Source organism: Rhipicephalus microplus, chromosome 6 (genome assembly GCF_043290135.1).
Source record: "Rhipicephalus microplus isolate Deutch F79 chromosome 6, USDA_Rmic, whole genome shotgun sequence".
Taxonomy (NCBI): Eukaryota; Metazoa; Arthropoda; class Arachnida; order Ixodida; family Ixodidae; genus Rhipicephalus; species Rhipicephalus microplus.
Genome location: NC_134705.1, coordinates 2,749,741 through 2,775,791, shown reverse-complemented (window position 1 = coordinate 2,775,791; position 26,051 = coordinate 2,749,741). Strand labels below are relative to the sequence as shown.

The following is a 26,051-nucleotide window of genomic DNA, read 5'->3' as shown; positions in this document are numbered from 1 at the left end:
GTTCGATAAAGTTCCTCACCGCCGCCTTTTGCTAAAACTTTCACACCTGCACCTAGACCCTAACATTCTTCGTTGGATTGAACAGTTACTCACTAACCGTTCTCAGTCAGTCTTTGTTAATAACCACCTGTCTAACTCTCTCCCAGTCACATCAGGCGTTCCCCAAGGATTTGTCCTTGGTCCCTTTCTTTTCCTAATATATATTAACGACTTGCCCGACCATGTATCCTGCAGCATTCGTAGTTTCGCGGACGACTGTGCCATTTATTACACTATCAGTAACCAGCATGATCACCTGTATCTCCAAACCAATCTTAACCACGTGCTTAATAGGTGTAACACATGATTAATGACCCTTGATCCTTATAAATGTAAACTTGTGTCTTTTTCTCGTCGCCACAGCCCATATAGCTTCCAGTATTCCATCGTTAACACCGCCATTGAATCAGTACCATCTTATAAATATCTTGGAATAACCTTGTCTTATGATTTATCATGGCGTACCCACATCGCGAATGTAGTTTCAGCCACTAATAAAGCACTTGGTTTTCTCAAACACCATCTCCGCCCTGCCCCCCTACATGTAAAATTACGTGCGTACAAATCTTTAATCAGACCGAAATTAGAATATGCATCTACCATATGGAACCCTCATCAAGCGTATTTAATCAAAGCATTAGAAGCGGTACAAAACCGTGCTGCCAGATTCATTCACTCATCTTACTCGTACGATATCAGTATTTCATCTTTGAAAGCGAAATCTGGACTGCCACTCCTTTCTTTGCGCCGGCGCACTGTAACCCACGTGCTTTATCACAAATTATTTCATTCTTCCCTCAATCAGCCACCTTATATAGTAGCCGCAGCACGCATATCTCATCGAACCAGTCATCCATTTCAGTTTTCCCGCCCATCTTCGCGCACCACTGCTTTTTCTGCCTCGTTCTTTTTTCGAGCAGCCACGGACTGGAACGGCCTCCCCCGGGACATCGCCAACATCGCCTCATCATCTGCCTTTCAAGACCGTATCATTGATCATCTTCAATGCTAAAACAACTCTTACTGCTTATTGTTAACCTAAATAAAACCCCACCCCTAAGATAATGCCCCTCCTAGAAAGGGGGCGTTTAACGTAATAAACTGAACTGAACTGAACTGTATGTAGCCATCTCTCGTTTAGTTCTTGCAGTGTTCACTAGATGGCGGTACTTGTAGCTGATGATGAAAAGATGCAAGATGTTATAAACTAGACGGTGGTACTGGTTGTTGATGATAAAAGATGCGAGAAGTTTTAAAATAGGAATGATCTCACATATGGCGCAAGTCATTGATGCAAGGCAATACTTTTTTGCAGACTAGTTGGTTCATACTTGAAAAATTGAATTGCTGCACAAACGTGAAGGAAAACAAGGGAGACAGGAAAGACTGCGCTCTTTCCTGTCTCCCTTGTTTTCCTTCAAGTTTGTGCAGCAATTCAATTTTTCAAGGAAGGCAATCGTTCGATTTAGTGTGGTGACGGACGCCAGGGGGAGCATTGTAATAAAATCGAGTGGGCAAAATGTACGGAGGGTTCATGGCTTACCAGGTTTACCTCCAGCGCTTCGCCCACTCATCATCATTCACTTCGTGGATATGGCAGCACTTTTTTTCTAACAATTGGCTTTCGCTCAGCTCGAGAAGGTCATCATCAGAAAGTCCACCACGGACTCTATTCAGAGACCTGTGGGGGCATACTGAAACAGGGGTGTTCTAAATTGATACAATTTTGGATAGTTTGTCGTATTGTGCTTTGACTTGAACTTTGAAACAGAGGTTGCTACTTCCCTCTTTGTGATTTTATTTATTTATTTTTTTATTTACAGATACTGCAATCACCTTTGGTGATTTTAGCAGGGTGGTACATGAAGTTAGTCATGAACAAATGGCAAGTACAATGACATATAATATATACAGGTTATACAATGTCTTTAGGGCAAATACACACTTCAACTGGCAATATCATACAATAAAAAATAGAAGACTGCAATTATACAAGCATGTACAGTGGTATGTAATACGATTCAACAATTCAACTGGTTAGTGCACTTTCTAATTTCGAGGAAAACAATGCCAATGAGGGTGCTGAAACAATTGCATTAGTTAGTTTGTTCCACTCGACTATGGTGCGAGGAAAAAATGAATACTTAAAGCAATTATTGTGTGTGGGAAAGGGGGTTATGGTGAGGTCATGTCTCTGCCTGGTGGAGTAGCCAGAAGAAAAAGAAAAAATATCGGCTATGTCTACTTGATATTGGCCGTTAATTAGTTGGTACAGAAACTTAAGCCTTAAGTTACGGTATCTTAATGATCAAGGTGAAAGTTGAGCTCTGCTTAATAGGTTAATAGACAAAACGAACTGCTCTTTTTTGCACTTTTTCTAATTTGTTAATGTTAGTCTTAGTAAAAGGATCCCATATAATAGCGGCGTAATCTAATATTGGTAAAACAATTGATTTGTACGCTAAAAGGCGGACAGAAGGAATGGATAGTTTGAGAGCACGACATAGAAAAAACAGTTTGTAAGTTGCATTGGCCGTTACATGTGTGATGTGTTTGTTCCAGCAGAGATCATTCGATATGAGAAGCCCCAAGTACTTATAATTAGTGACTTCAGTCAAAAAAGTGTTGTTAGCATTGTATCTGAAATGCAAAGGTTTTTTCTTGTGTGTAATTCGCATAAAAACAGTTTTATCAAAGTTAATGACCATCTGCCATTCCTCGCACCAGGAGGCTACTTTTTGAAATGCCTGATTTAACCGAAGTTGGTCGGATGTGCTATGAACCTCAGAGTACAAAACACAGTCATCTGCGTAAAGTTTCACTTTAACAGGAATTTGTTCTACAATATCATTAATGAACAAAAGAAACAGTAGAGGCCCTAGAACTGAGCCCTGGGGAACGCCAGAACCAACTATTACATATTTTGAGTTGCAACCGCGAAAAGAAACAAATTGTTGTCGTTTAGTTAGGTAGAAAGAGAGCCAGCCCATTAACTTTTTGTTTTTAAGTATTTTCTCTAATTTAAAAAGTAATTTTTTGTGGGAAACCTTATCGAAGGCTTTGGCGAAATCCATAAAAGTTGCATCTAATTGTTTGCCGTGGTTAATACTTTTCGCAAAGTCATGTACGGTTTCAACTAGCTGAGTGCAGGTTGAAAAACCTTTTCTAAATCCATGCTGATGTCTAGTTAAGAAATTGTGTTTGTTGAGAAACTCTACGATATGATTGTGTATTATATGTTCTAATATTTTGCAACATGTTGAGGTTAATGAAATTGGTCTATAGTTACCGACCTGGTTTTTGTTTCCCTTTTTGTGTAATGGTTTAATTTTGTATCTGAGCCAATTTCTTCTGTTAGAGTTTTTGATACTACGAATGGTGAAATTGCTCGAACTTTCTTCTTTTCGTTTGGACTATGAATGACATGATATTTTGGAAAGCTCTGTTTGGTTTCGCTAGGACTGCTTCATCGGTGCACCACCGTTCGAGAGAGCAATCGGGAAAGGGGGGGGGGGGGGTGTTCGCCATGCGGAGAGTACATATTTCGGTGGCGATGGTGGCCACTCACGACCGAGCCGAATAAGGGGACGCTACAAGGTTGAATCACAAACACTTGGAGACGCCAATAATGCATTGGTGCTATAACCTAATGTATTTACCCAAGGTTGGATACCTACCCAAGGTTTGGCCTCGCTACCAGAAAATTCAGAAGTAAATGGAAGAAAGATTACAGGACAAATGAAAAGTTTGAGAGAAAGACAAAGATGTAGGGAGAGAAAGAGTTTGGAAAAGGTGACTGCCGGTTTCCCCTCCATGGGTATGCCCAGGGGTACCATCTACGTGAAACCAGGGCTAAAGGTGTGTGTTGCTTCTGCAGGGGGGCAGAGCGCCCAGCGTCGGCTCAACCTTCAGGATCCCCTTTTCCCCGGACACGGCTAAGCCACGGGCGGCGAAGCGTGGAAAAAGGTCGATACCCCCCCCCACCTCTCCCCGTTGCATGTGGTGATGCCACATACCAAACACCTGCTTGCACAGACCCCCCTGCGGGTGAACTTCTTGTGGTTAACTACTGCTGCGACGAAGCATCTTTTATACTTGTAACGAGCGACATCTACGAAGACCCTTCTTGGTCATCATCTTGGCTCTGCTTAGCCTTGTACGGCGTTTTGCACGGTGTGCATGTTTTAGGCATCAGAGTGAATGTGAGCTTAGCCCGTACGTCACGAGGATTGATTGATATGTGGGGTTTAACGTCCCAAAACCACTATATGATTATGAGAGACGCCGTAGTGGAGGGCTCCGGAAATTTAGACCACCTGGGGTTCTTTAACGTGCACCCAAATCTGAGCACACGGGCCTACAACATTTCCGCCTCCATCGGAAATGCAGCCGCCGCAGCCGGGATTCGAACCCGCGCCCTGCGGGTCAGCAGCCGAGTACCTTAGCCACTAGACCACCGCGGCGGGGCGCGTCACGAGGAATAGCAAATTTGGTGCGATATTGTGTTTAGTAAATGATGCTTAGTTTTTCCAGGATGTAAGTACCAGTCCTAGTTTTAGAGAGGCGCTCGTACTGCGATATACGTTGTGCCTCTATTAGTTCCTCGAGTGTATTATGTAAACCTTGTCTAGCAGCGTCTCTGTACTTGTCTTTTGCATGAGACCCCGCAATTTTTAAAGAATTCTTCTTATGAAGCTGTTTAATTTCATATTTTCTGCTGCGTACCATCTATGATATGCAGAAACATACGTAATCTGGCCAATGACAAACGCATGAACAAGCCTTATGACATTTGTATCTTTAATGCCGATATGCTTTTTTCGTGATTAATTACAGTAAGCACATGGTTTGAGAAACCTTCACTTTGATATTGCGTGCCGTTTCCCCGTAGTTGCATTAGGCATCTGTTATTAACCCCTGTAGCCTTATCTTGTCGACAATGGGTATGGTGTGTCCATCTCGAGTTTTGAGTTACATGCGAAATTTGGACTGTTAAAACTTGTAGAACAACATATGGGCGACATACGTTAGGAAACAGACTTCCGAGGCTACTAAATGCTTCATACGAATTTAACTTTCAGCTGGAAAGCAACACTTTCAATGCAATACGTTCCTTTCTTGCAAATAATTACATTGACACTATATAATATCTCGCGCATGCCTATGAGTGTCAACTATAGAGAATATGTCGGTGTACGCTAGGCATGGCGATTTGTAACTACCTCATATTTTCTCATATTTTCTTTCGGTCGTGTATTGAATGATTTGTGCAATTATATATCTATAGTGTACACTATGTAAATTACAAAGTTATGTTAATCTGTATGCATGTATTATGAAGGTAATCTATATGTACCGAGCTATTTAGTACATCCGTTGGTGTATATTTTCTTTTGTGTATGGTTTGTACGCAAGACGTGGTTATTTGAGGTGGGCTCACATTTTCCTTTCGGCTCCTGTACTAAGGGATTTATCTGTTCATTACTTTTTTATGTACTGAGAACACCGTTGTACGCTGGTGCCAAAACGGGGGCCCGCAGCTTCGTCAAGCTATTCTTGCGATGGCTTTTTCTGCCGGCCTCCGGCATTGTGTACTATGTGTGTGTACTATGTGCATAATGTCAATAAAGTTCACTGTTCAGTTCACTGTTCAGATGTCTGTGCAGGTTGAGTGTTGTGCTTGGGAGCTCAGCATTTCAATGTTGGTCTCGGTTTTTTAGACTGAGTGCGTGAGACCAGTTTCTTTTAGTGATTGCTCTACGGTGTCGATCGCTTCTTGTAAACTTTGTTAAACTGATCCATCACTGCCGGTGCTTACCCACAGGGTAATATCGTCTGAATATATTGTATAATGCAAACCTTCTATCTTTTCTATTCTGCTTGGGAGGCCAGTTAGGACCAAGTTAAATAGCAGAGGTGATATCATCGATGCTCGGAGTCTCCCTACGCTACCTATAGATATTTCCTGGGATGTGAGGCCTCCTACAACTATTTTGGCTTGCCTATTCGTTATGAAGTTTCTAATGTAATTTTACATCCACTCATCTAAGCCTAAGTTGCTGACATGATTAAGTATAGCCTGGCGGGTCACATTACCAAGTGCCTTTTTGAGATCAAGCCCGAGGTTGACTCGAGCTGTACTTCCAGGGTCATCTATGATCTGGTTTTTCAATTGTAGCGTGGCGCCTTGTGTACAGAGATTCCTCCAAAATCCTATCAGTGTACACGGAAGTTGTCGTCTAGGTAGTTAGTCAATTCGGGTCAGTAAAGCGTGTTGCATTAGCTTACCCAGGCAGGAAGTTAGTGCTATAGATCTTCGGTTTTGAAGCTGTAAGCGTTTGCCAGGCGTGGGTATAAGCATGGCATGTGCTGTTTTCTAATGCTACAGTATGTGGCCTTGTCTCCAGCATTCACTAATAAAGCCTGTTAATTTGCAAATGGACGTATAGTCTAGGTTTTGCAGTGTTTTGTTCGTAATGGCGTCAGCGCCCAGTACCAACGTAGTATTTAGATTGTGCAAAACTGCTCATATCTCCGCTTGGCTGAGTTCTTCATCAAGATCGGGCTTCAGCAGTTTTACGTTATCGGGGTGAGTGCATGCTGGTTACTGGAATATGTATTTGAGCGCGACCTCTTTAAGAAACTCCTTTTCTGTGCCTTTATAGGCATGCAGAAATTCGTTCATATTTTGTCCATGTAGTGTTTTGTGTCTTTTGGGTTTAGGAGGTGCTGAGGTAAATTCCAAGTTTTGCCTAGGTTTAGTAGGTTGTCCATGGCAGTACAAGTTTCTTTCTAATCTGGTGACAGATCTGTTGTGCATATTGGTTGATTTCCTTTTTAAGTGTGCCTATCTTTTTTCTTGTGCTCTGTTAAGTTTCTGCGTTTTCCATCGTTCTTGCAGTCCTTGTTTTCTGCTGTGTTGCTTTTGAAATATCGTTTTTTTTACCTTAGCTGTCCCTTGGTCAATGTTTTATTGTTTCCTGTAATGTCCTCTCGTATATTTGTGATTTTACCCTGGTCAACTAGCTTAAGCTGTTTTCCCTTGTGTTTGACAAGCCCCCCCAATAAGCTCAATTCCAATGATGGAATGATCACTTCCAAAGTCTTGCATTGTGTTAGGCCATCTGAAAGATTGTAAGCTCTTTATAAGAGTAAGGTCGGGCGTGGCATCACGACACACACTATTTACTTGCCTAGTGGGCATTGTCGGGTGGGTAATGAGGATTAGGCCATCCTGCTGCCAGTCGAGCCAGAGATCCCTGCCCTTGGAGTGATCGTGTTTATAGCCCCATGTAAAATGGGGCTATTACGACTCGGTCGCCCGCGTTGGTAAGCGTGCCCTTAAAGAGAGTTAGAAATCTGTGTCGTGTGAATTTAAGGTTACTGTGCACGTTTAGGATGAACACATTGGCCTCATTTTTTCTTGTGGGGATCATTTCAATGAGTATATTTCCACGTTACATTTCCCAAGTTTTTGTTATCGTGCCGAAACACCACACGATTCTCAGCGCAAAGCGCGCCTGTAGTGTTCAAGAAGGTTCCGGACTGTAGTAGATCATTTGGACAAGATCACGCGCACTGTGCGAACGGTACAGATTGTTCTGGAACCTACGCCACCGCCAGCGATAACGCTAGAACATTCGATGACAAGAGTATAAATGCCGACGCGCTTCGCCGCTTGTCAGTTGTTGATCGAAGGCCGACGCTCTGCTCGCCGCTATCAGACTGCTATCTGTGCAAGACTGCTGCTGTAATTGGACTTTCCGTTTACCGGGCACAGGTTCGCCCAAATAAACAGTTAAATCCCAACACGAAGTCTCCTGTCTTCGGCCACGTCACGACCCCGTGACATCTGGTGGAGGTGCTGTTTCTTCCATGTACCGGACGCCTCCGTCAAGCCGTGAACCCAGCCCACGCCGGGAAGACACCGACGCCAGCAACGAGCAGCGAGTAAGCCGCAGGCAACAAGGTCGCCCACCGGCGTACGGGCTTTTACTGGACAAGGCTCGGAAAACCAAGATGTTGACGTAGACCATGGCGGCCATGTCAACGCCGGTTCTACCTGCACCACTCCTGCTCCGGCAACCCAAAGAGCCGCCAACTTTCCGCGGTTCGCCACTGGAAGACGCGGAAAGCTGGATCGAAATGTTCGACCGCGTCACCGCTTTCAATGACTGGACAGACGAAGACAAGCTACGACATGTGTATTTCGCCTTGGAAGATGTTGCTCGGACCTGGTTCGAGGATCAAGAGCGAAGCCTCACAACGTGGGATGCCTTTCGCGCCAGGTTTCTCACCACTTTCGCAAGTGTGGTGCGCAAGGAGAAGGCCGCAGCTCTCCTCAACCCGCATGCAGATGCCAAATAAAAACGTGGCGATATTCACGGAAGATATGATTAAACTCTTCCGCCACGCTGACTCCGACATGTCCGAGTGGAAGAAGGTGCGTCTACTAATGCGAGGAGTAAAGCAGAAACTCTTCGCCGGGCTGATCAGAAACCCGCCTAAGACGGTCGCCAAATTCATTTCAGAAGCATCTACGGTAGAAAAGACGCTCGAGATGCGCACGCGGCAATATAACCGTAGCTTCTTGTCTACAAGCTACGCCGACATTCAAGCGCTCGCAACCACTGACTTGCGTGAGACAATCCGAGCGATCGTGCAAGAGGAGCTGCGAAAATTACTTCCTTCAGCGCAGCCTCACGTGAAATCCATCGCAGACGTCGTACGCCAGGAGATCCAGCAGTCGGTGGGCGTTGCTCAGCCTCAGGAGCCGCAGCTGCAAGTCATGAGCTATGCTGCTGCAGCACGCCGCCACGCCTCTCCTCCACGCGCACGCCAAAACGCCGCCCCATTGCACTTCCGTCGCCAGGTGTTTTTCAGAGGGGGGCAATGCCGCGCCCACCACATGTCACGGGGTCGTGACGTGGCCGAAGACAGAAGATGTGTTGGGATTTAACTGTTTATTTGGGCGAACCTGTGCCCGGTAAACGGAAAGTCTAATTACAGCAGCAGTCTTGCACAGATAGCAGTCTCGGACTGATAGCGGCGAACGGAGCGTCGGCCTTCGATCAACAACTGACAAGCGGCGAAGTGCGTCGGCATTTATACTCTTGCCGTCGAATGTTCTAGCGTTATCGCTGGCGGTGGCGTAGGTTCCAGAACAATCTGTACCGTTCGCACAGTGGGCGTGGTCTCATCGAAATGATCTACTACAGTCCGGAACCTTCTCGAACACTGCAGGCGCGAATTGCGCTGAGAATCGTGTGGTGTTTTGGAATGATAACAAAAACTAGGGAGATGGAACGTGGCAATATTATCTAGAGTGGCAACCTGTCTACTGTGTGCACTGCCATGTGACCCCTCCGTACTAAAGTTGTAAGGGCTTAAGTCTCCCCCTCGGCACTGCCGATAGAACAATTACCAGACAACTTAGCGAGACAATGCGTATCCTGTAAACTGATAATAACTGCTCTTTTTTATCTTTAAGATACTGGTGTAGGGTCACTTTTTTGTTTCTGCAACTTCTACGATTCCATTACCATGCTGTTGCGTCCATTCAATTTGGTAATTATTGTTTATGAGGCGCTGCGTCAATGATAGTCAGCTTTAGTAATGCAGGTTTGATAGTTGTTTTAATGGATGCTACTCCGCTGGCTTTTAAGCCTGTAGCAGACAGCCATTTTTCAAGTTCTCTTACCCTACTAGATAAGTTATCTAGTTGCTGCTGGTGAACCTGCTGTTGTTGTATAACTGTGTTACTTTGCTGCATACTAGCCGTTCCCCACTCTTTGATTTGTGCTCCCATGGTTTCCTTAATGTTGTTTATTGTCTCAATTAGAGTTTTCACAAGGCCTTCAATTTTACCTATTTGTGAATATACGCATTGTTCGAATTCAACTTGGCATTCGTGCAACATGTTAGCAGTCTTGGTTTCCTTGTGCTTGCTAGTACCAGTGCCGCTGTTTTCTACAGCGTTACTTTTATGGAGGGGGAATCAGTGCTCTCCTTCATACTGGTTACACTATCCTCTGTTATAATCATTGTGTCATTGCACTGCACCGTGCTTGTTCTGTAGTTGTGAATTTCTTCCCTTAAGTTTTTTTCCTTGTTCATGGCGGCAATTATCTAATTGTGTTCCAAAATCATTTGTTTAAGTTGTGGTAACTCTCCCTCTAGCTTGTTGAGTTTTTAGTCAGTAGCAGCCTCCTCCTCCGCGCGCGTTCTCTTGACAGTCTCGGCCCAGCTCACCTTGAACGATGCAGGACTCCCGGTTCACGTATTCAGATACTTCGATGGTTTTCTTGTGTTCACTACGTCCTCGGATTTTACGCGAGATGTTGTGAATATTTCCAAGGTTTTTAAAGAAACAGGCAAGAAACTAAACTTTCCTTTTGAGTTACCGCGTGTAAAGCGACTGCAAGTTTTAGATCTGAACTTGGTCTGCAAACCCCAGCATATTTGCTGGTATTATTGTCCTACATCCGTAAAGCCTATACTATGTCAGTCGGGAAGGTGCATAAATGTTCGTCTTAGAGAGCACGCTTCTTTTTTTGAAATCTTTGGGCGCATCGCATCTCGCGGTTCAGTGCAGAGAGTGTGGTTGCTATCTTCTTTTTCGAGATACTAAAGTGATTTTCGGTTTCTGTATAACAATAAATTAACTCGTTAGTTGATGGAAGTTTTTCACATAAAAAAAAGGAGAACATTGTGTCAGCCAGCCTTCGGTTTTGCTGCACGGTAAATAGTTTGCTTTTCTAGATATGTTGCGGGATAATGTTTCTTTTTTTACTCTGTAATCTCGAGGTGCCAAGGGTTTACTTTTTGCCTGCACACGCATGCGTTGTTTCTTGATTGCCTGATTATATTTTCTTCCCTTCCTAATAAGTCGTTTACTTGCGAGAAAGCGCTTGTCCTCTCTTGCTTTATGTTTATTCGTGCGCTTGAACGGACAGTTATATCATGCATATCCAGCTGGCCCAACTTATGATTCTGTTGCCCATTCACTTGGCCACGAATGCAGTTGGGTTTCTAGGGCTAATGACGTATTTTTGTTATATATCAGGCTGTATCTTCTAGCGGTATTCTCCGGATCACTCCTATGGTTTTTTTTCTGTGGCTGCTTTACAAACGCTGGCTTCAAATGCTTGCATGTCTATTTTAGTAAAGTCCATTCGCTGGTATTTGTTGACATGTTTTTTCGATAGGAGTGCTGACGATAATAATGTTTTGTTGGTAATTGAAGCAGATCGTGTCTTGCTCTCGTGTTTCCATTGACCGCTTGGTAGATGCTGTTGGCAATGTAGGTTGCACCGTCATCGCCAACTCGAAGTCTCCTATGATATTGTACAATTATCTTGTAATTTTGTCTTAGAAGCAGCGGCATTCTGCTAGCTCTGGTGATTTGGTGAAGACATGATTCTCTCAGTTGCTTGTCTCTTTGCACTGTCGAATGCTGCTCGCCTGGTTGGTCCGGCATTTTCTCTGTAATCTTCCATTGTCCCACCAGTCGTCATCCAGTATTATCCTCAAGTTCTTCTTTGGAAACGCTTTCCCTTCACAGTCACTTCCATCTGGTAAAAAAACTCGACGCGTGAAGCTTGGAGGCAGCCGGTGTTTTTTGGGATTCCTCACGACGCCCAGCTGCACCGCAGGGGTTGCGACGGTGTCTAAGACGAGCACTATGGAGGAGGCTCTTCTGCCAGAGAAGCAAACACAAGAACAGGAGTGAAATGGTCAAATTTAAGTCCTCCCACCTGATTTTCTGTCAGAATGGTACCTATGACTTATGGCCTCGATGATTCTTAACGAGATATCCGCTGGATATGGTGATTTTTGCCGAGAATTATCAAGGAAACACGGAGCCGATGCGATGAGCGACTGCTTCTGCCTGGCGCTTTGAAAGGCTTTTCCGTATTTTATTATTTATTTATTTATTTATTTATTTATTATTAATTAATTAATTAATTTATTTATTTATTTATACATGATACCTTACAGGGCCCAATAGGGCATTGAGTAAAGGGAACAAGTACGAAACGAAAAATATCAGAGAAAAGTGCATCAATAAATACAGCGAAACAAAATTGAAAAAAAGAGAGTACAGTGCAGTTAAGGAACTTTTTTCCTCCTTTTCCTTTTTTAACATTGATTGGGGCAAATAATATACAAAACTATAAATAAGATAATAGAAATATATGAACAAGCGTAAATAAAATAAAAAAAACATATTGAGGTTAAACATTGGCTAAAGAAAAGCAACCGCAATTCTGACATTTAACAATAAAAATGTCTTGATCGGAGGGAAATACAGGTCTTCATATTGATTAGCTTAGAGTTTTAGGAATGAACTTACGCGACTGACAAATAATTCATGATCGACAATGTGTCCGATATCAGTAGGCAGAACGTTGCATGCATGAATCACGATGAGACGTGGTGAGTAACAGAACAGATTAGGGAGTGCGAAAATTGATTCAATTTCATAGTGGTGATCTAGTAGCGAACATATGTGACGAGCTGGCCCGATATTGAAAGTATTGTGAGATGACTGATTGTAGTGTAGCTTATGACAGGACAACAGTGTCAGCCTCCCGTGGTTTTCAGAAGAAGCTAATTTGAGTGAAGATTTGATGTCAGTTATGCTTGATCTGCGCACGTAGTTTTTTAGACAAAACGAGCAGCCTTATTATGGACAGACTGCAGCTTTTGTATGATGTAGGCCTGGTGCAAATTTCAGATTTAGGGGGCGTATTGAATTTGTGAGCGTGCCAGAGTTTTTTAAGCAAGAAATTTAGTCGCAGAGTTTGGCGGTTCCAAATTTTGTCTAATGAAGCTGAGAAATGTTCCTCCTTTGCTAACAATTGCGTTCATATGAGCATTCCATGACAGGTCTTATGCTAACTGAACACCGAGGTACCTCATTGTGGATACATACTCTATGGGTATGTTGTTCGACGTGTAGTCGTGTAACACCGTGTTGACCATTGTTCCAAACCTGATAGTCCTTGTTTTATTTACGTTAAATTGAATTGGCCAGTCATTACACGATTTATTGAGATTTCTTAGGCCAGACAGAATCACTTAACTTAGCTCGCTGGACAGAAAAAGAACCCTTGTTCTGCACACCGTGTTGAAAAAAGGACAATTGCATGGCTATGCTAAACCATTGGCGTCCATGTGCATTCGTGAACTATGACATTCATTGATTTCTGGTCGCAGACAGAATTAGCGCACGTCTTTCTTTGAAAATGTGATATTAGTGAAAAGTTATTTCTATATAATTACAATTTTGGCGCCCTGAAACACTGTTGTCTGCCTATTTTTGGCACCGAAACTCCATTTTTCAATGGCTAAAAATATGGACTCTACTGGTGAGCACTCACTCACATCCAGATTCATGAATACTCATTGATTTTGATACTCTTAAGGCGTTTATTAGCCGGCAACCAGCGATCATACGCTATGGCGACAGTCACGGCCAAGCATAGACCCACAGCGTGAGTGGCGTTCTTCTTGGGTAGCCCCATTAGAAGGTACTCTAGAGTTCGACCCATTTCAGAGTTCCGAGGCTTCGCTACAGTTACCCCGGGGTCAAAGGGGAGCCGCCTGGCGACCTAACAGCTTGTTACTATGAGCGGGTCATAATAGGCCTTCAGGCGCTCCACGTTGGCGATGCCGCGCCCACGGCGGCACATGCCCGAAGATTGTTCGATGGGTTCGATCGGATAGTTGACCGGAGATGTGCGCTCAATGACATGGTATGGGTCTTCGTATTTGGGAAGTACTTTGGAAGAGAGGCCAGTGACAGACGCCGGTATCCTGAGCTATGCAAGTACACCAGGAAGATTTGTGAGCTCAGAAGTGGTGGAGCCATTACAAATACTCTTCTCCCGCTTTTGCTCCTGAGTTGTAAAAGTCTTGGCAAGCTCACGACACTCTTCAGCAAGCCTGGCTGTCTCAGAAATAGGTACACGCTCAGATGCATCCGGCGTGTACGGGAGTATCATATCCATGGTGTGCGACGGCTGCCTTCCGTGCAGCAAGAAGAAAGGTGAAAAACTGGTCATGCTCTGAGGGGCAGTGTTGTAGGCGTAGGTGACGAAGGGCAGTGTATTATCCCAATTCGTGTGGTTCGCGGTGACGTAAATCGAAAGCATGTCCCCAAGGGTGCGGTGAAAGCGTTTGGTGAGGCCATTCGTCTGCGGGTGGTAAGCAGTAGTTTTGCGGTGGACAGGATGGCACTCTATGACAATGGCTTCGACGACTGTCGACAAGAAGACGCGGCCTCGATCACTGGGAAGCTCTCGAGCTGGTCCATGGCGCAATATGAATTGATGCAGCAGGAAGGACGCAACATCGCACACAGTAGCCGCAGCGGGAGCAGTGGTGATGGCGTGTCGCGTTAAATGGTGTACGGCAACGATGGCCCAGCGGTTACCAGCCGGCGTCAGAGGAAGTGGTCCATACAAATCGATACCCACACGTCGAAACGAACGGTCAGGGCAAGGTAACTGTTGCGTACTGGCGTGCGACATGTGTGCTGACGATTTGTGGCGTTGGCAAACAAGGCAAAAGCGAACGCACTGCTGCACATAGTAGCGGTACATACCGCACCAGAAGTAGCGTTGTCAAATAAGGTGGTAAGTTTAGGATACCCTAGAGTGCGCGCATTGCGGATCAGAATGAAAAGATTCACATATCTCCGACCGCAGACTGCCGGCCATCTGCATCGTAATTGCGTCGGTGTGGGAGGCCCTCACGAATGGCGAAATGGTGAGCTCAATGACGCAAGGCACGCGTGGGTGGTGTTGCAGACAAATGAGAGAGCAAGTCTATCAACAGGGCGATCCATTTATCCTTTCGCTCTTTGGTTGCGAGGATGTGAACATCGATGAAAGAAACAGCAATCAAGGTTACAGAGCAGGTTACATCGTCTTCAGTGGGAAGCGCGAGACGCCATCGGCGTCAGCATGCTGTCATTCGTTGCAATACAACACGTGGATGTCGTAGTTTTGTAAGCGAAGAGCCCAACTAATGAGACGGCCTGAGGGATACTCCAATGATGACACCCAGCATAGTGCGTGATGGTCAGTGACGACATCGAATGGGTGACCATACAAATAAAGTCGAAACTTTGTAAGGGCCCAGACGATCGCCAGGCACTCTTTCTCCGTGACGATGTAGTTTCTCTCGGCTCTCGTGAGCGTACGGGTTCGATATGCTACGTCAGATGAAGTTTAAGAAGGGTAAGAGCGCACTGAATACGAATACACAAAGAAAGGACACACACACATTCCTTTCTTTGTGCATTCGTGTTCAGTGCACTCTTACCCTTCTTAAACACGGAATACCTACATGCCCACCTTTGAACCTTCGTGACATATTCAGGGTATTTGGGTTTGCGCTGCGCCACGATAGCACTGAGGCCTACACCACCGGCGTTCGTGTGCGCCTCCGTTGGGGCCGTAGGGCCGTAGCAACGTAAATGGGAGGAGACGTATAAAAATTGGAGATTTGCGAATGCGTCATCACACTCGGACGACCACGAATTGAGGGGCCCGTTACTTCCAAGGAGCTTCGTCAGCGGTGATATGATCGTGGCAAAGTTTTGTATGAAGCATCGGATATGAGCACAGGCCCCCAAAACTGCGCAGTTTTTTGACGGACGCAGGTTTGGGGAATGCGGCCATGGCCCGAAGCTTGGCTGGGTCAAGAAGAATGCCATCCTTGGACACGACGTAACCTAGGATGGTGAGTTGCCATGCTGCAAACGGCACTTCTTCAGATTTAGTTGCAAGCCGACATGGCTCACTCGTGCGAAAACTTCTTTCAGACGTTGGAGATGCGTGGAGAAATTCGTAGCAAAGATAACGACATTATCGAGGTAACACAAGCACACGTGCCATTTAAAGTTGCACAGAACGGTGTCCATCATGCGCTCAAAAGTCGCAGGTGCATTACATAGACCAAAAGACATGGCATTAAACTCGTACAAGCCGTCGGGTGTGACGAAGATGGTCTTCGGTCTAGCGTCGTCCACCATGGGTACTTGCCAGTACCTCGAGCGCAGATCGAGAAAAGAAAAACATTCAGCTCCGTGAAGGCTGTCAATCACGTTGTCGATGCGCGGCAGTGAATAAACAATCTTACTGAGCCACCTGTAGTCCACACAGAACCGCACAGAACCGTCTTCCTTTGCAACAAGAACAAGATATGCCCCTGGACTGTCCGAGAGCCGAATAACGTCGTTTCGGAGCATATCTTCAACCTGCCTGCTCGTTAATCACCCGATATTCTACAGCCGACATGCGATATGGACGTTGCCGTAAGGGTAGATGGGTACCAATGTCTATGCGATGCGTAATAGCGGACGTGCGACCGAGAAAACTTCGCCCGACATAAAAAAAAAACGATATTCTTATAACAGGTCCAGAAGCTGGCAACACTGTACCGCCGTAAAGTTGTCAGGAATGGAGGGGACAAATACATAAGTAGATGATGGATGAGAAGTGGAAACAGCATTGATGGTACGGGAACTGAGACAGCGCGAGTCACCGGGTACGTCCAGAACTTGTGGGTCGTCGACTGGTTCCACTCTGCCAACGCATTTCCCTCGAAGTGAGGTAACAGTGTGCGGAGATGGGTTGGTTACGAAAATAGCGGCGTTGCCTTGGGTGACTTGCACGGTCACGAAAGGTACTAGCAATCCTTTTTTGCTACAAGCGGGGTCAGATAACGAAACGAGTGCAATTGTGTTGGAGAGACTGGCGCAGTCGTCGTCGAGTTTTGGAGGCACTGTTGTATCGTCTTTCTTGAAAATCTTGCTCAGTGTCGAGAGACTGTCTTCTGGAGTCAAATGCGAGAAGGGTGAGAGCTCAATTTTGGCGGAGGCACAATGAATGACGGCGTCGTAACGGGAGAGAAAGTCCCATACAGGCTGACGTCATGAGAGAACGCCGGAATGATGATGTACTGGGCGACATACAGAACGTCCTGAATGAGAACGCGAGCTGTGCCCCCTGCTGTAGGATGAATACGATGCGAGCTAGCAGTACGGAGGGACAACTCAGAAAGTGGCGTCGTCACTTTTCGAAGTAAGTCGCGAAGTTTTTTTATCCATAACTGATGTGGCAGCTCCGGTGTCAATAAGATCCGATGCACGAGCACCGTTCACAAGCATGTCGATGGCATTCGAGGAGCTGCCCTGAGGGATTTTACATTGCAATAGCGTCGCAGTCCTTGCCTCGGAGACTGTGACGATCAGTTTTCCAGCTCATGAGCAGCCGAACTTGGCCGCATGGGGCACAGACGGCGACCTTCGAAGAGATGGACCTGGGCGGGATGGCGGTGGCATAGCCTGTGGTTCGTCGCGATAGGGACGGCTGAGCTGGCCAGAGACAGTCGAAGAAATAGGAGTCAGCTGTAGGCGAGGGCAATAACGTGCTACGTGACCAGCGTAACCACAGGCAAAGGAGATGGGCCGGTTGTCGGTTGTGCGCCATCGGTTCACTGGAGTAGGTCTCACCCATGTCGCAAGAGCCGATGGACGAAACGGTGGCTGAAAAGCCTGCATGGTAGGCTGAAGCTGAGGCTGAGGGGTTTCGTCAACATACGTAGCGGGCATACCCACTGCAAATAACGGAGGTCGAGGGAAAGCTTTGGCGTAAGTCAGAGGGGCGGGTACTGGAACGACTTGAGGTGGCCTGGCGATTACATGGGCGCTTTTCAGAAGCGCGGGAGCCGGAGTTTTTTGGAGATGGTACGCAGACATGACCTCCGCTATTTTCTGCTCAATCGCTCGACGTATAGGAGGGAGAATGATAGTGGCCGATTGTTGAACAGCTGGTGGGTGGGCAAAGGGCAAGAGAGAGAACTGGCTCGTGATTTCTACATAGATGAAGGTCTTGAGGTCTGCCATCAACGCCACTTGGTCACAACTGGCCCCCAAGTCAGCAAGCCTTGCAGCTCGTGGTGGGTAGCAATGGGTCGTCGAACGCTGCCGGCGCAGCTCCTCGTAGCTCTGGCACAGTGTGATGACCTCAGCCACTGTGCCGGGGGTTTCGGCGAGAGCATCGTGAAGACATCTTCGTCAATGCGTTTCATGACGTTTCGGATCTTGTCAGACTTAGACATGGTGTGATATGATTTGTTGCTTATGTCTAGGGCATCTTCAATATAGCTGGTGAATGACTCACGAGCCTGCTGGGTGCGTTCACATAAGCGCTGCTCTACTTGCAGCTTACAAACGGCAGGGCGGCCGAAAACGTTGATTACAGCGGTCTTAAAATTGAACCAGGTGGCAAAAGGAGACGCGCGGTTGTTGTACCACAAGCTGGCTACGCCCGCAAGGTAGAACACCAAGTTAGTCAACTTACCATCCTTGTCCCATTTCTTGGGGACGCTAATTCGCTCATAAATGGCGAGTCAGTCCTCCGCGTCAGTGCCATTGGCGCCAGTGAAGATGGTTGGATCATGGATCCTTGGGACACCAGGACAAGGGGGTGGCATGGGAGGAGGCGCTTGCTGAGAGGCGCGGTGAGGCATGTTAGATGGCTGAGTATGTGATCGAAGCTCCAAGGGCATCGAAAGGGAACGCAGCACTCTCCATCAATTTGTTAAGACGTGTATTAGCCGGCAACCAGCGATCATACGCTGTGGTGACAGTCACGGCCTAGCACGGATCCACAGCACGAGCGGCGGCCTTGTTGGGTAACCCCGCTTGAAGGTACTTAAGAGTTCGACCAATTTCTGAGTTCGGAGGCTTCGCTACAATACTCATCACTGCTGACACCTATGGGTTCTCTCTCACGCACACAGTGACAATATGTGACGTTTAACGTCCCCAAACCACGATATGATTATGAGAAACACTGGAATGAAGCGCTTCAGAAATTAAGATCATCCCAGGTTCTTTAACGTGCACCCAAATCTCCTTTCTTTTCTTTATTTTCCTCTTTATTTTAATTTAAAAAGTTCTTATACAATGGGAGGAGCGATGAAAAAGCTGCTTTGGGCAGCTTGAGGAGGTCTTGCCCCTCGTTCTCTATCGTGGCAGCAGTGGGCGGAGGTGACAAATTACGTACTTAGCTTCAGGATTACAACAATCAGGATGCAATTAACAAAAAACCAAGTGTACAAACCTCAAACATTTTCGCCTACATCAAAATGGCCGCGGTAGCCGCCGGAATTGCATCCCACGACCATCGGGTCAATATTCGGGCACCATAACCGCAAGAACCCCATTTTGGGGCTCACGCTACTATCCACACACTTTTGAGTACTCACTCACCTTCATACTATACCTTCTACTAATCCTCATGAGTGGTCACTCGCGCTCATTATCACGCTTACTCACCCTGAGTGCTCGCTCCCGTTCACGCTCACATCCACCTACACTCATGAGTACTCACAGACCATCATACTCGCTTCTACACAAACTAATCAGTATTCACTCACCTTCACACTCTCGTCTACTCACACTCGTTAGTGCTCACTCACGTTCGTTCTCACTTCCACTCACACTCATGACTTCTGACTCACGTTCGCATTAATATCCACCTAGCTCATGAGTATACCTACATTCATACTCATTTCTATTCACACTAATGAGTTCTCACTAACATTCACACCCCCGTCCACTCTCACTCATGAGTACTCACGTTCCTTCTCATTTCTACTCACACTCATGAGTTCTCACTCACGTCCACTCTCACTCATGAGTGCTCACTGACATTTAGATTCACATCCACTCACACTAGTACTCACTAATACTGACAACGATAAACTGAGTGTGTGTAAGTGAACGGATGAGTGAGTGTGCCGAGCTATGCTGTTCACCGCCTTCGCTGCACACGGCCGGCGTGTCCTTGCCATTCGTTATCGTAAATGCGACATGATAAGCAGCGAAACGCTGTACTCCAAGATTAGCAAAGTGATATTCTTGAGGCTTATGTCTTGTTGCAGTGGTTCTTCAAGATGGGGCAGCGTGAGTTTTTGAGCTATTGTGCTATTGTGCTGGTGAACAGTTGTATCATAATCTCTCCGTCCGCAAAGTTTTTTGTATATTGCCAGTACACTATCCGGCTAATAAAACAATCTTAGTTCATGAATCTTTCTTGGTGGTCTTTTTCCATCGCACGCATAATTGTCGGGTCATAAAGCCGCAAGAAAATCGCGTATGTACTATAGGGCAAGTAAACCGCCAGCAATTAATAGAAAATTAAGTTTTACGCCATATAGAGCAAATGCACGGCGTCGCCATCATTCCCTGTTTATACGTCATAATGTTTTAGTATTTTTTGTTTGATCTTTGTTGTCTTCTCCATTCGTAGATGGCGGTGGCAACGAGCCGCCAGCTACTGTATACATGGGCTTCTATTGAAGTTACTCTCCCAGTTTACACATATCATGGATACTACATGAACTGCTCTTTCAGTTCCTTTGAATTAAAAGTCGACTACGATTCTCGCTTATCAACTGCTCAGATTTATTAGATGCGAAGCAGCTCTTTGACTAGCTTGTGTAACGCTGTCTTTCTGTCCACAGCGCGCTCTTTTGGCTGCAGGTATTGGGGTGGTGCCAAGTAAATCATGCGTTCCCTCTCAGAGCGCGCGCGTTGGCGTGGCTCTCTCCTTAGCCTGTCGCCGCTCACCTCATGTAACACCCGCAAAACATAAACTTTGCGCAAAACCGTCCATCCTTCCCCCTTTCTCGCCTCGCAAGGCCGTATGCTAGTGAAAAACTGACTGCTAGCTCTGCAGAACCATTCACCGGTATCCCCTTATATGTAGGCAATGGATCGTGTGTTGGGAATTCAGTCAAAGGTGTCTTTACTTAGCTATCAATTGCTGAGCGCCAGCGTCAACGTCGCCGCCAGTGCAAGCGTTAGCGCCCGCTTTTTCGCATCCACGCATCCCCTTAGCAGAAGATGATTCAAATTTCGCATCCCGCTAGGAATGTTTGCAGAAACTTAGTGCAACTGTTCTACAATCGAAGCAACTGTTATTTAAGGCAGATTCATGCTGTATCCATTTTGATAGTTGCTGCGAGACTGTTTTTATGTCTTTTTTAAAAAAGTTTCATAGGATACGCTAAAGGAGTTTCACTTAAGGGACAGGAAAATATACTTTGCTTCTTTACATGAAATGGTTGTTAAATTCGATAATTTATCATTATATGTCCGTATATTCATCTCGAGGAGCTCAAGTCGTATTTATAACATTTTCGCGAAAAACGTTCTGCGTTTATTGATGTAAACAAGACTGTGGCAGTTCTCATGCAACCGCGGCTAATTTTGGCCACCTTTACAGGCATTGCATAAGTTGTCCACACTTTTACTTGTATTGGTGCATTTGCATTGTGGGCTACATTTTCTCGTTTTGATCTAGCAACCTTTCTAGTGGCCTCTGCAAAGACGAAATAAACATGCCGGGGCTTGTCATTGTTCTCCGAAGGTTGAAAATGGTGGCTCGGTCATATGATTTTGTCCAGCTTTTGGGGTCTTCGACTTATGATCTATGGAATGTTGGCAACTCTCTGGGTGGCCGGGGCACCATCAGTGTAGGCAGCACAGGGATCCTTGCGGTGGACATCGCGGTTTTTGGGCACGTGCAACTATATCCCGTCGTTACAAAGAACAGCATGCGACCAAGAAGCAGTGTATGGTGGTGGTTTCACGCTTCATTCCCGCGCGTCCGCTGTTTGAAGTTATGTCTGATGTATCCTGTGAATAGAAGATAATAGGATGAAAAAAAGTGGCAAGTTAATGAGATACGCTAGCTGGTGCCGGCTATCCTGCCGCTAGTCAGGCTATCGCAGCACAGGTCATCCCATCTTCGAGGGAATCGGTGACGGAGATCTGTTAGTGAACAATATATTTCACCTGCGCTGTCTTTTTGTTCATATTGTTGCGGAGAAGACAGACGCAGCTGGCACCGACTTGAATGATTATAAGTGTTTACAACTGGTCAATTGCGCACAGCTGCCAATACAAAGAGTTCGCGCCAGTATGTCTGCTGTCGTCCTTTTCGCGGTGTTGATCGATATGCCTCTGCTACGTTGCAATAATACTGTCTTTGTGAGGACGTTTTCTGGGGTTGACCACTTCAGTTCAATTCTTCCTTTTCATTCCGATTGCAGGTTTTCGGTGGCAAGCACCAACGCGATATACCTGCCGATGCGTAACCACATCGTGATCCCGGCTACGGTGCTGCGAATGCCTCTGTTCTCGATGGCAGCGCCAATGTCGTTGGTATATGGCGGTTTAGGCGCAGTGTTGGGTCATGAGATGACTCATGCGTTTGACCCTGTGGGCAGCCGGTGGGACGCACAGGGCCGCGAAAGAGACTGGTGGACGGCAAGCTCGAGGCAGCTGTACAACAACCGCATCATCTGTTTGCGTCACTCTCACGGAACTGCGCAGGTAGGTGGTCGCACTGCGTGCATTGTTGGGTTCTTCTGAGTGATTAGGTCTCGCAGGCCGACACGGACGCCGAGAACACTGCTGACTTCGCCGGACTCGTGTCTTCCTACGTCGCCTACTCGAACCTGGAGGACACGCAAATGCTCGAAGGGCTACCGTACGATGCGGAACAGCTATTCTTCATCTCGTCATGTATCAAATGGTGTGCCTCTGCCGGTGCCGATTATTCAAAGCGCTACGCGCCCTGGTGGGAACGCTGCAACGTGCCGCCGAAGAACATGGACGAGTTCGCGGATGCCTTTCATTGTGCTGTAGGATCTGACATGCGGCCCGCCCAGCGCTGCACTTTCTGGTAGAGGACCTAGATTAAAGCTCACACACTGAAGCAAGCGGCTAAATGTTTACGCCATTGTTTAGGTGGATTTTGTCCGCATTCAAAGGCGCTGGACATTTTCTGCCAAGCTGCCAGGCCAGTAATCTGTCTCAAATGCAACCAAGGAAGTTCGCATTTGAGGGCACTTTTCTAGTCTGTTCGTTCTCACTTAATACGCAAGTTGTTTAGAGGCCTGTCAATCAAAGAAGAAAAAAATGGCGAGTTCTGCCAGGTGGGCACTATTGAAATAATGAGCCTGGTTGCGTGCAGCGGAGTTCACTGCAATGGAAATTTTATTTATTCATTTTTATTATTTTCACATACTGCAGCCTTAATGAGGCTATTGCAGAAGTGGGAAAATACAAAAAAAAGGAACAAGTCAACATTCATCAACAAGTTTACAACAATTTTTGAAGTGATAGCGAACGAACACTTCCGGGCAGCATATTCCAGGCTTCTATAGTTGAAGAGAAAAAAGCGGTATTTGAACATGTCAGTGTGGGCGAAAAACGTTGCATTATAAAGGACATGGTCACTCCTTGTAAACAAAAATCTGAAAATTTTGAGATGTGGTTCCAGTGCTGAAGCGAGAATAATTCAATAAATCATGCAAAAGGGAAGGAAATTTGTCGGAGAAAAATTCCTGTCATAGCTCTTGCGTATAAAGCGCACAGCTTTTTTTTTGAACATGTTAAAGTTTGTTGATGCCACATTTCTTCTGGGGGTTCCAAACCGCACTATCTTAATCAAGAATGGGGCGAACAAGAGTTTCGTAGGTAAGCAATTTGGTTTTTTGAGGAGCACTGTGGAGTGTATGATGTGAATAAGCCTAATTAAGGACCTTTTATGTCATTATCATCATTTATTTTTTCATTAAGGGCCCCTGTTGGGGTATTACATAACGGGGGTAACATAGAAAGTTAGACAAGAGACTTGTCAGGTCACAAGCTCTCAGTGAACTAGATTACCTGTTTAGATGCAAAATAAAAAACATTTCAATTTAACAAGACATGGAGAACGGATGTGGGAGTCGAGAGCGCCATCCCACCTGGCGCCTCGTTCCCCAGCTGCCACGCGTGCGCCGACCGCGTAGCCCGGACGCGCATATTCACCGGCATTCTCCAAGATGGCTGCCAGGGCGCCTCTTGGTGTGGTCGAGTCAAGCGGCGGCTCCGTCCCGCGCTGACATTTTCGGGCACGCTACCATGGCACGCTGCGCGGGCCTACGTCGCAACGCAGCGCCATTTCCCTTTGGGCCGCGCGTGACATCCTCCTCTCCTATGAGCTATGTTGCACCCGACGATTCGCTCGTCGTGGCAGACGCTCTCAGGCCTCCACGAGGGGCTGATGCGCTGCTCAGCAGGCGGCTTCTCGTTCGTGCGTTTCACTTCGGCCCTTGTGCGGGAGTCGTCGCGCCCTAGGCAAGCGTACTTGCTCGGTCTTGCGGAGTTCCCTATACGCCTGGCCTGCAAGCTCGTGAGTGTCGCACTGGGCTGCATCTTAAGTTAATAAACTCGTTGTTCTTCTTTCCCTGCCTCATGCGTTGTTTCTACGCCGTGCCGGAGAAAACGACGAACCCGGCCGCAGCGTCGTCGCACGCAGCGGCAGTGGAGGACGTCGCATCCATACGCGGTTGCGCTTAGCAGGTAAGCCTAGTGCAAACGTATCTCCACACAGTGAAAGGTCGTAATGACTGGTACAGCGTGAGGGGATCAGTAAGCAACTGCCTAATCACAATGAGGTTACGCTTGGTGACAACACCAAGCGTAACCCCATCAATATGCTTAGACCGTGCTAGATTGTGTGGCCTGAGAACACCAAGATACTTATACTCGGACACTCTACACTGACTAACAATAATAAAACCGTAGCAAAATCAACGGGCATGAATATCTGGTAAATGACATAATTACTGTCTTGGAAAAATAATATTCATTTACCAAGATATGGACCATCCACAAAAATGACAAAATATTTGTTAAGAAAGGCATGGTCCAGTGTAGATTTAGCAGTATGACTGATATGACGCAGTCATCTGTGAAAAGGCGTATTTTCACAGAAGTGCGCAAGGGGAGGTCGTTATTGTAAAGTAGGAATAAGTGGGGGGACCTAAAACAGAACCATGGGAAACTCCTGATGAAACCGGCATCAAAGGCTAGTTAGTAGAATTTAAGCATACCTATTTTGAACGCTGTAAAAGGAAGTCAGATATCCAGCCAACCAATGATGTATTCTTTAGTATGACGAACAATTTGGGCAACATTTTAGGATGTGATACAGTGTCAGAGGCCTTGGTAAAACCAATGAATATGGTATCAACCTGGTCACCTATGTCTAAAGAGCTGCTGATGTTATGGACGAATTCTATCAGTTGAGTAATGGTGCTAAAACCACGTCTGAAATTGTGCTGCGAAGAGCTCACAATATTGTTGATTTCAATTATTTCAATGGTGTGTTCGAAGGTATTATTCTCTAACATTTTACAAGAATGTGCTGTTAAAAAGATGGGTCTATAATTGCCCAATAATTAGGCATTGACAGATTAAAACAAGGGTAGTATGGAAGCACTTTTTCACAAGGATGGAAGTTTTGGTGATGAAAGAGATTTTTGAAGTAAGTGTGAGGTATCCGCTACATTAAAAAGTGCATCTAACTAGGGAAGCTCTTGGGACGCCATCGAGACCACATGATTTTTGGTGTCAAAGTTTAAAATAGGATCGAGTACGCCTTCAAGTAACACTGACACATCGTCAATTCCAAGAAGGGATTCTGAATAAAAAGCAGGTATGTCCGTGTTGTCAGTCGTAATGACTCAGTAGAAGTAGGTGTTGAATGCTGATGCGATCATCTCTGGATCAGAAACTGCCACATTGTTAATGGTCGTCGTGTGAGATGACGAACCAGATCGCAAGATAGCCTTCAGAATTTACGAGTATTCGTTTTCATTAGCTTCGGCAAGGTGACCATGTAATAATGTTCTTCAGCAGCCTTCATTTTAGCAGATAGTTTTTTAACGCTAATGAATCGTTGAAGCTCTGTCGAGTCATCAAAGCGCTTTGATCGACGTAGTCTGGCCACATGACGTGACAAATGTAAGATATAACTAGTCGTCCAGGGGATGTCAGTGTTTTCTTTCTTTTCAGAGGAATGAAACAATAGCGACACTCACTGACAAGGTTTTCGAAAAAAGTAGATTATGTATTGACATCACTGGTA

The 26,051-nt window shown here is 45.9% G+C and overlaps 1 protein-coding gene across 1 annotated transcript in view; it reads left to right on the top strand.

The window, feature by feature from the left end:
• LOC142764735 (endothelin-converting enzyme homolog) overlaps positions 1-22,847 on the top strand; it is a 243,876-nt gene extending 221,029 nt beyond the window's left edge. Inside the window, exons 2-3 of the mRNA XM_075865264.1 lie at positions 22,180-22,462; positions 22,519-22,847. Of these exons, the coding sequence (XP_075721379.1) occupies positions 22,180-22,462; positions 22,519-22,818 (583 nt within the window). The 3' untranslated portion in view covers positions 22,819-22,847. The remainder of the gene's footprint in view (positions 1-22,179; positions 22,463-22,518) is intronic.
• The last annotated feature ends 3,204 nt before the right edge of the window (positions 22,848-26,051 follow it).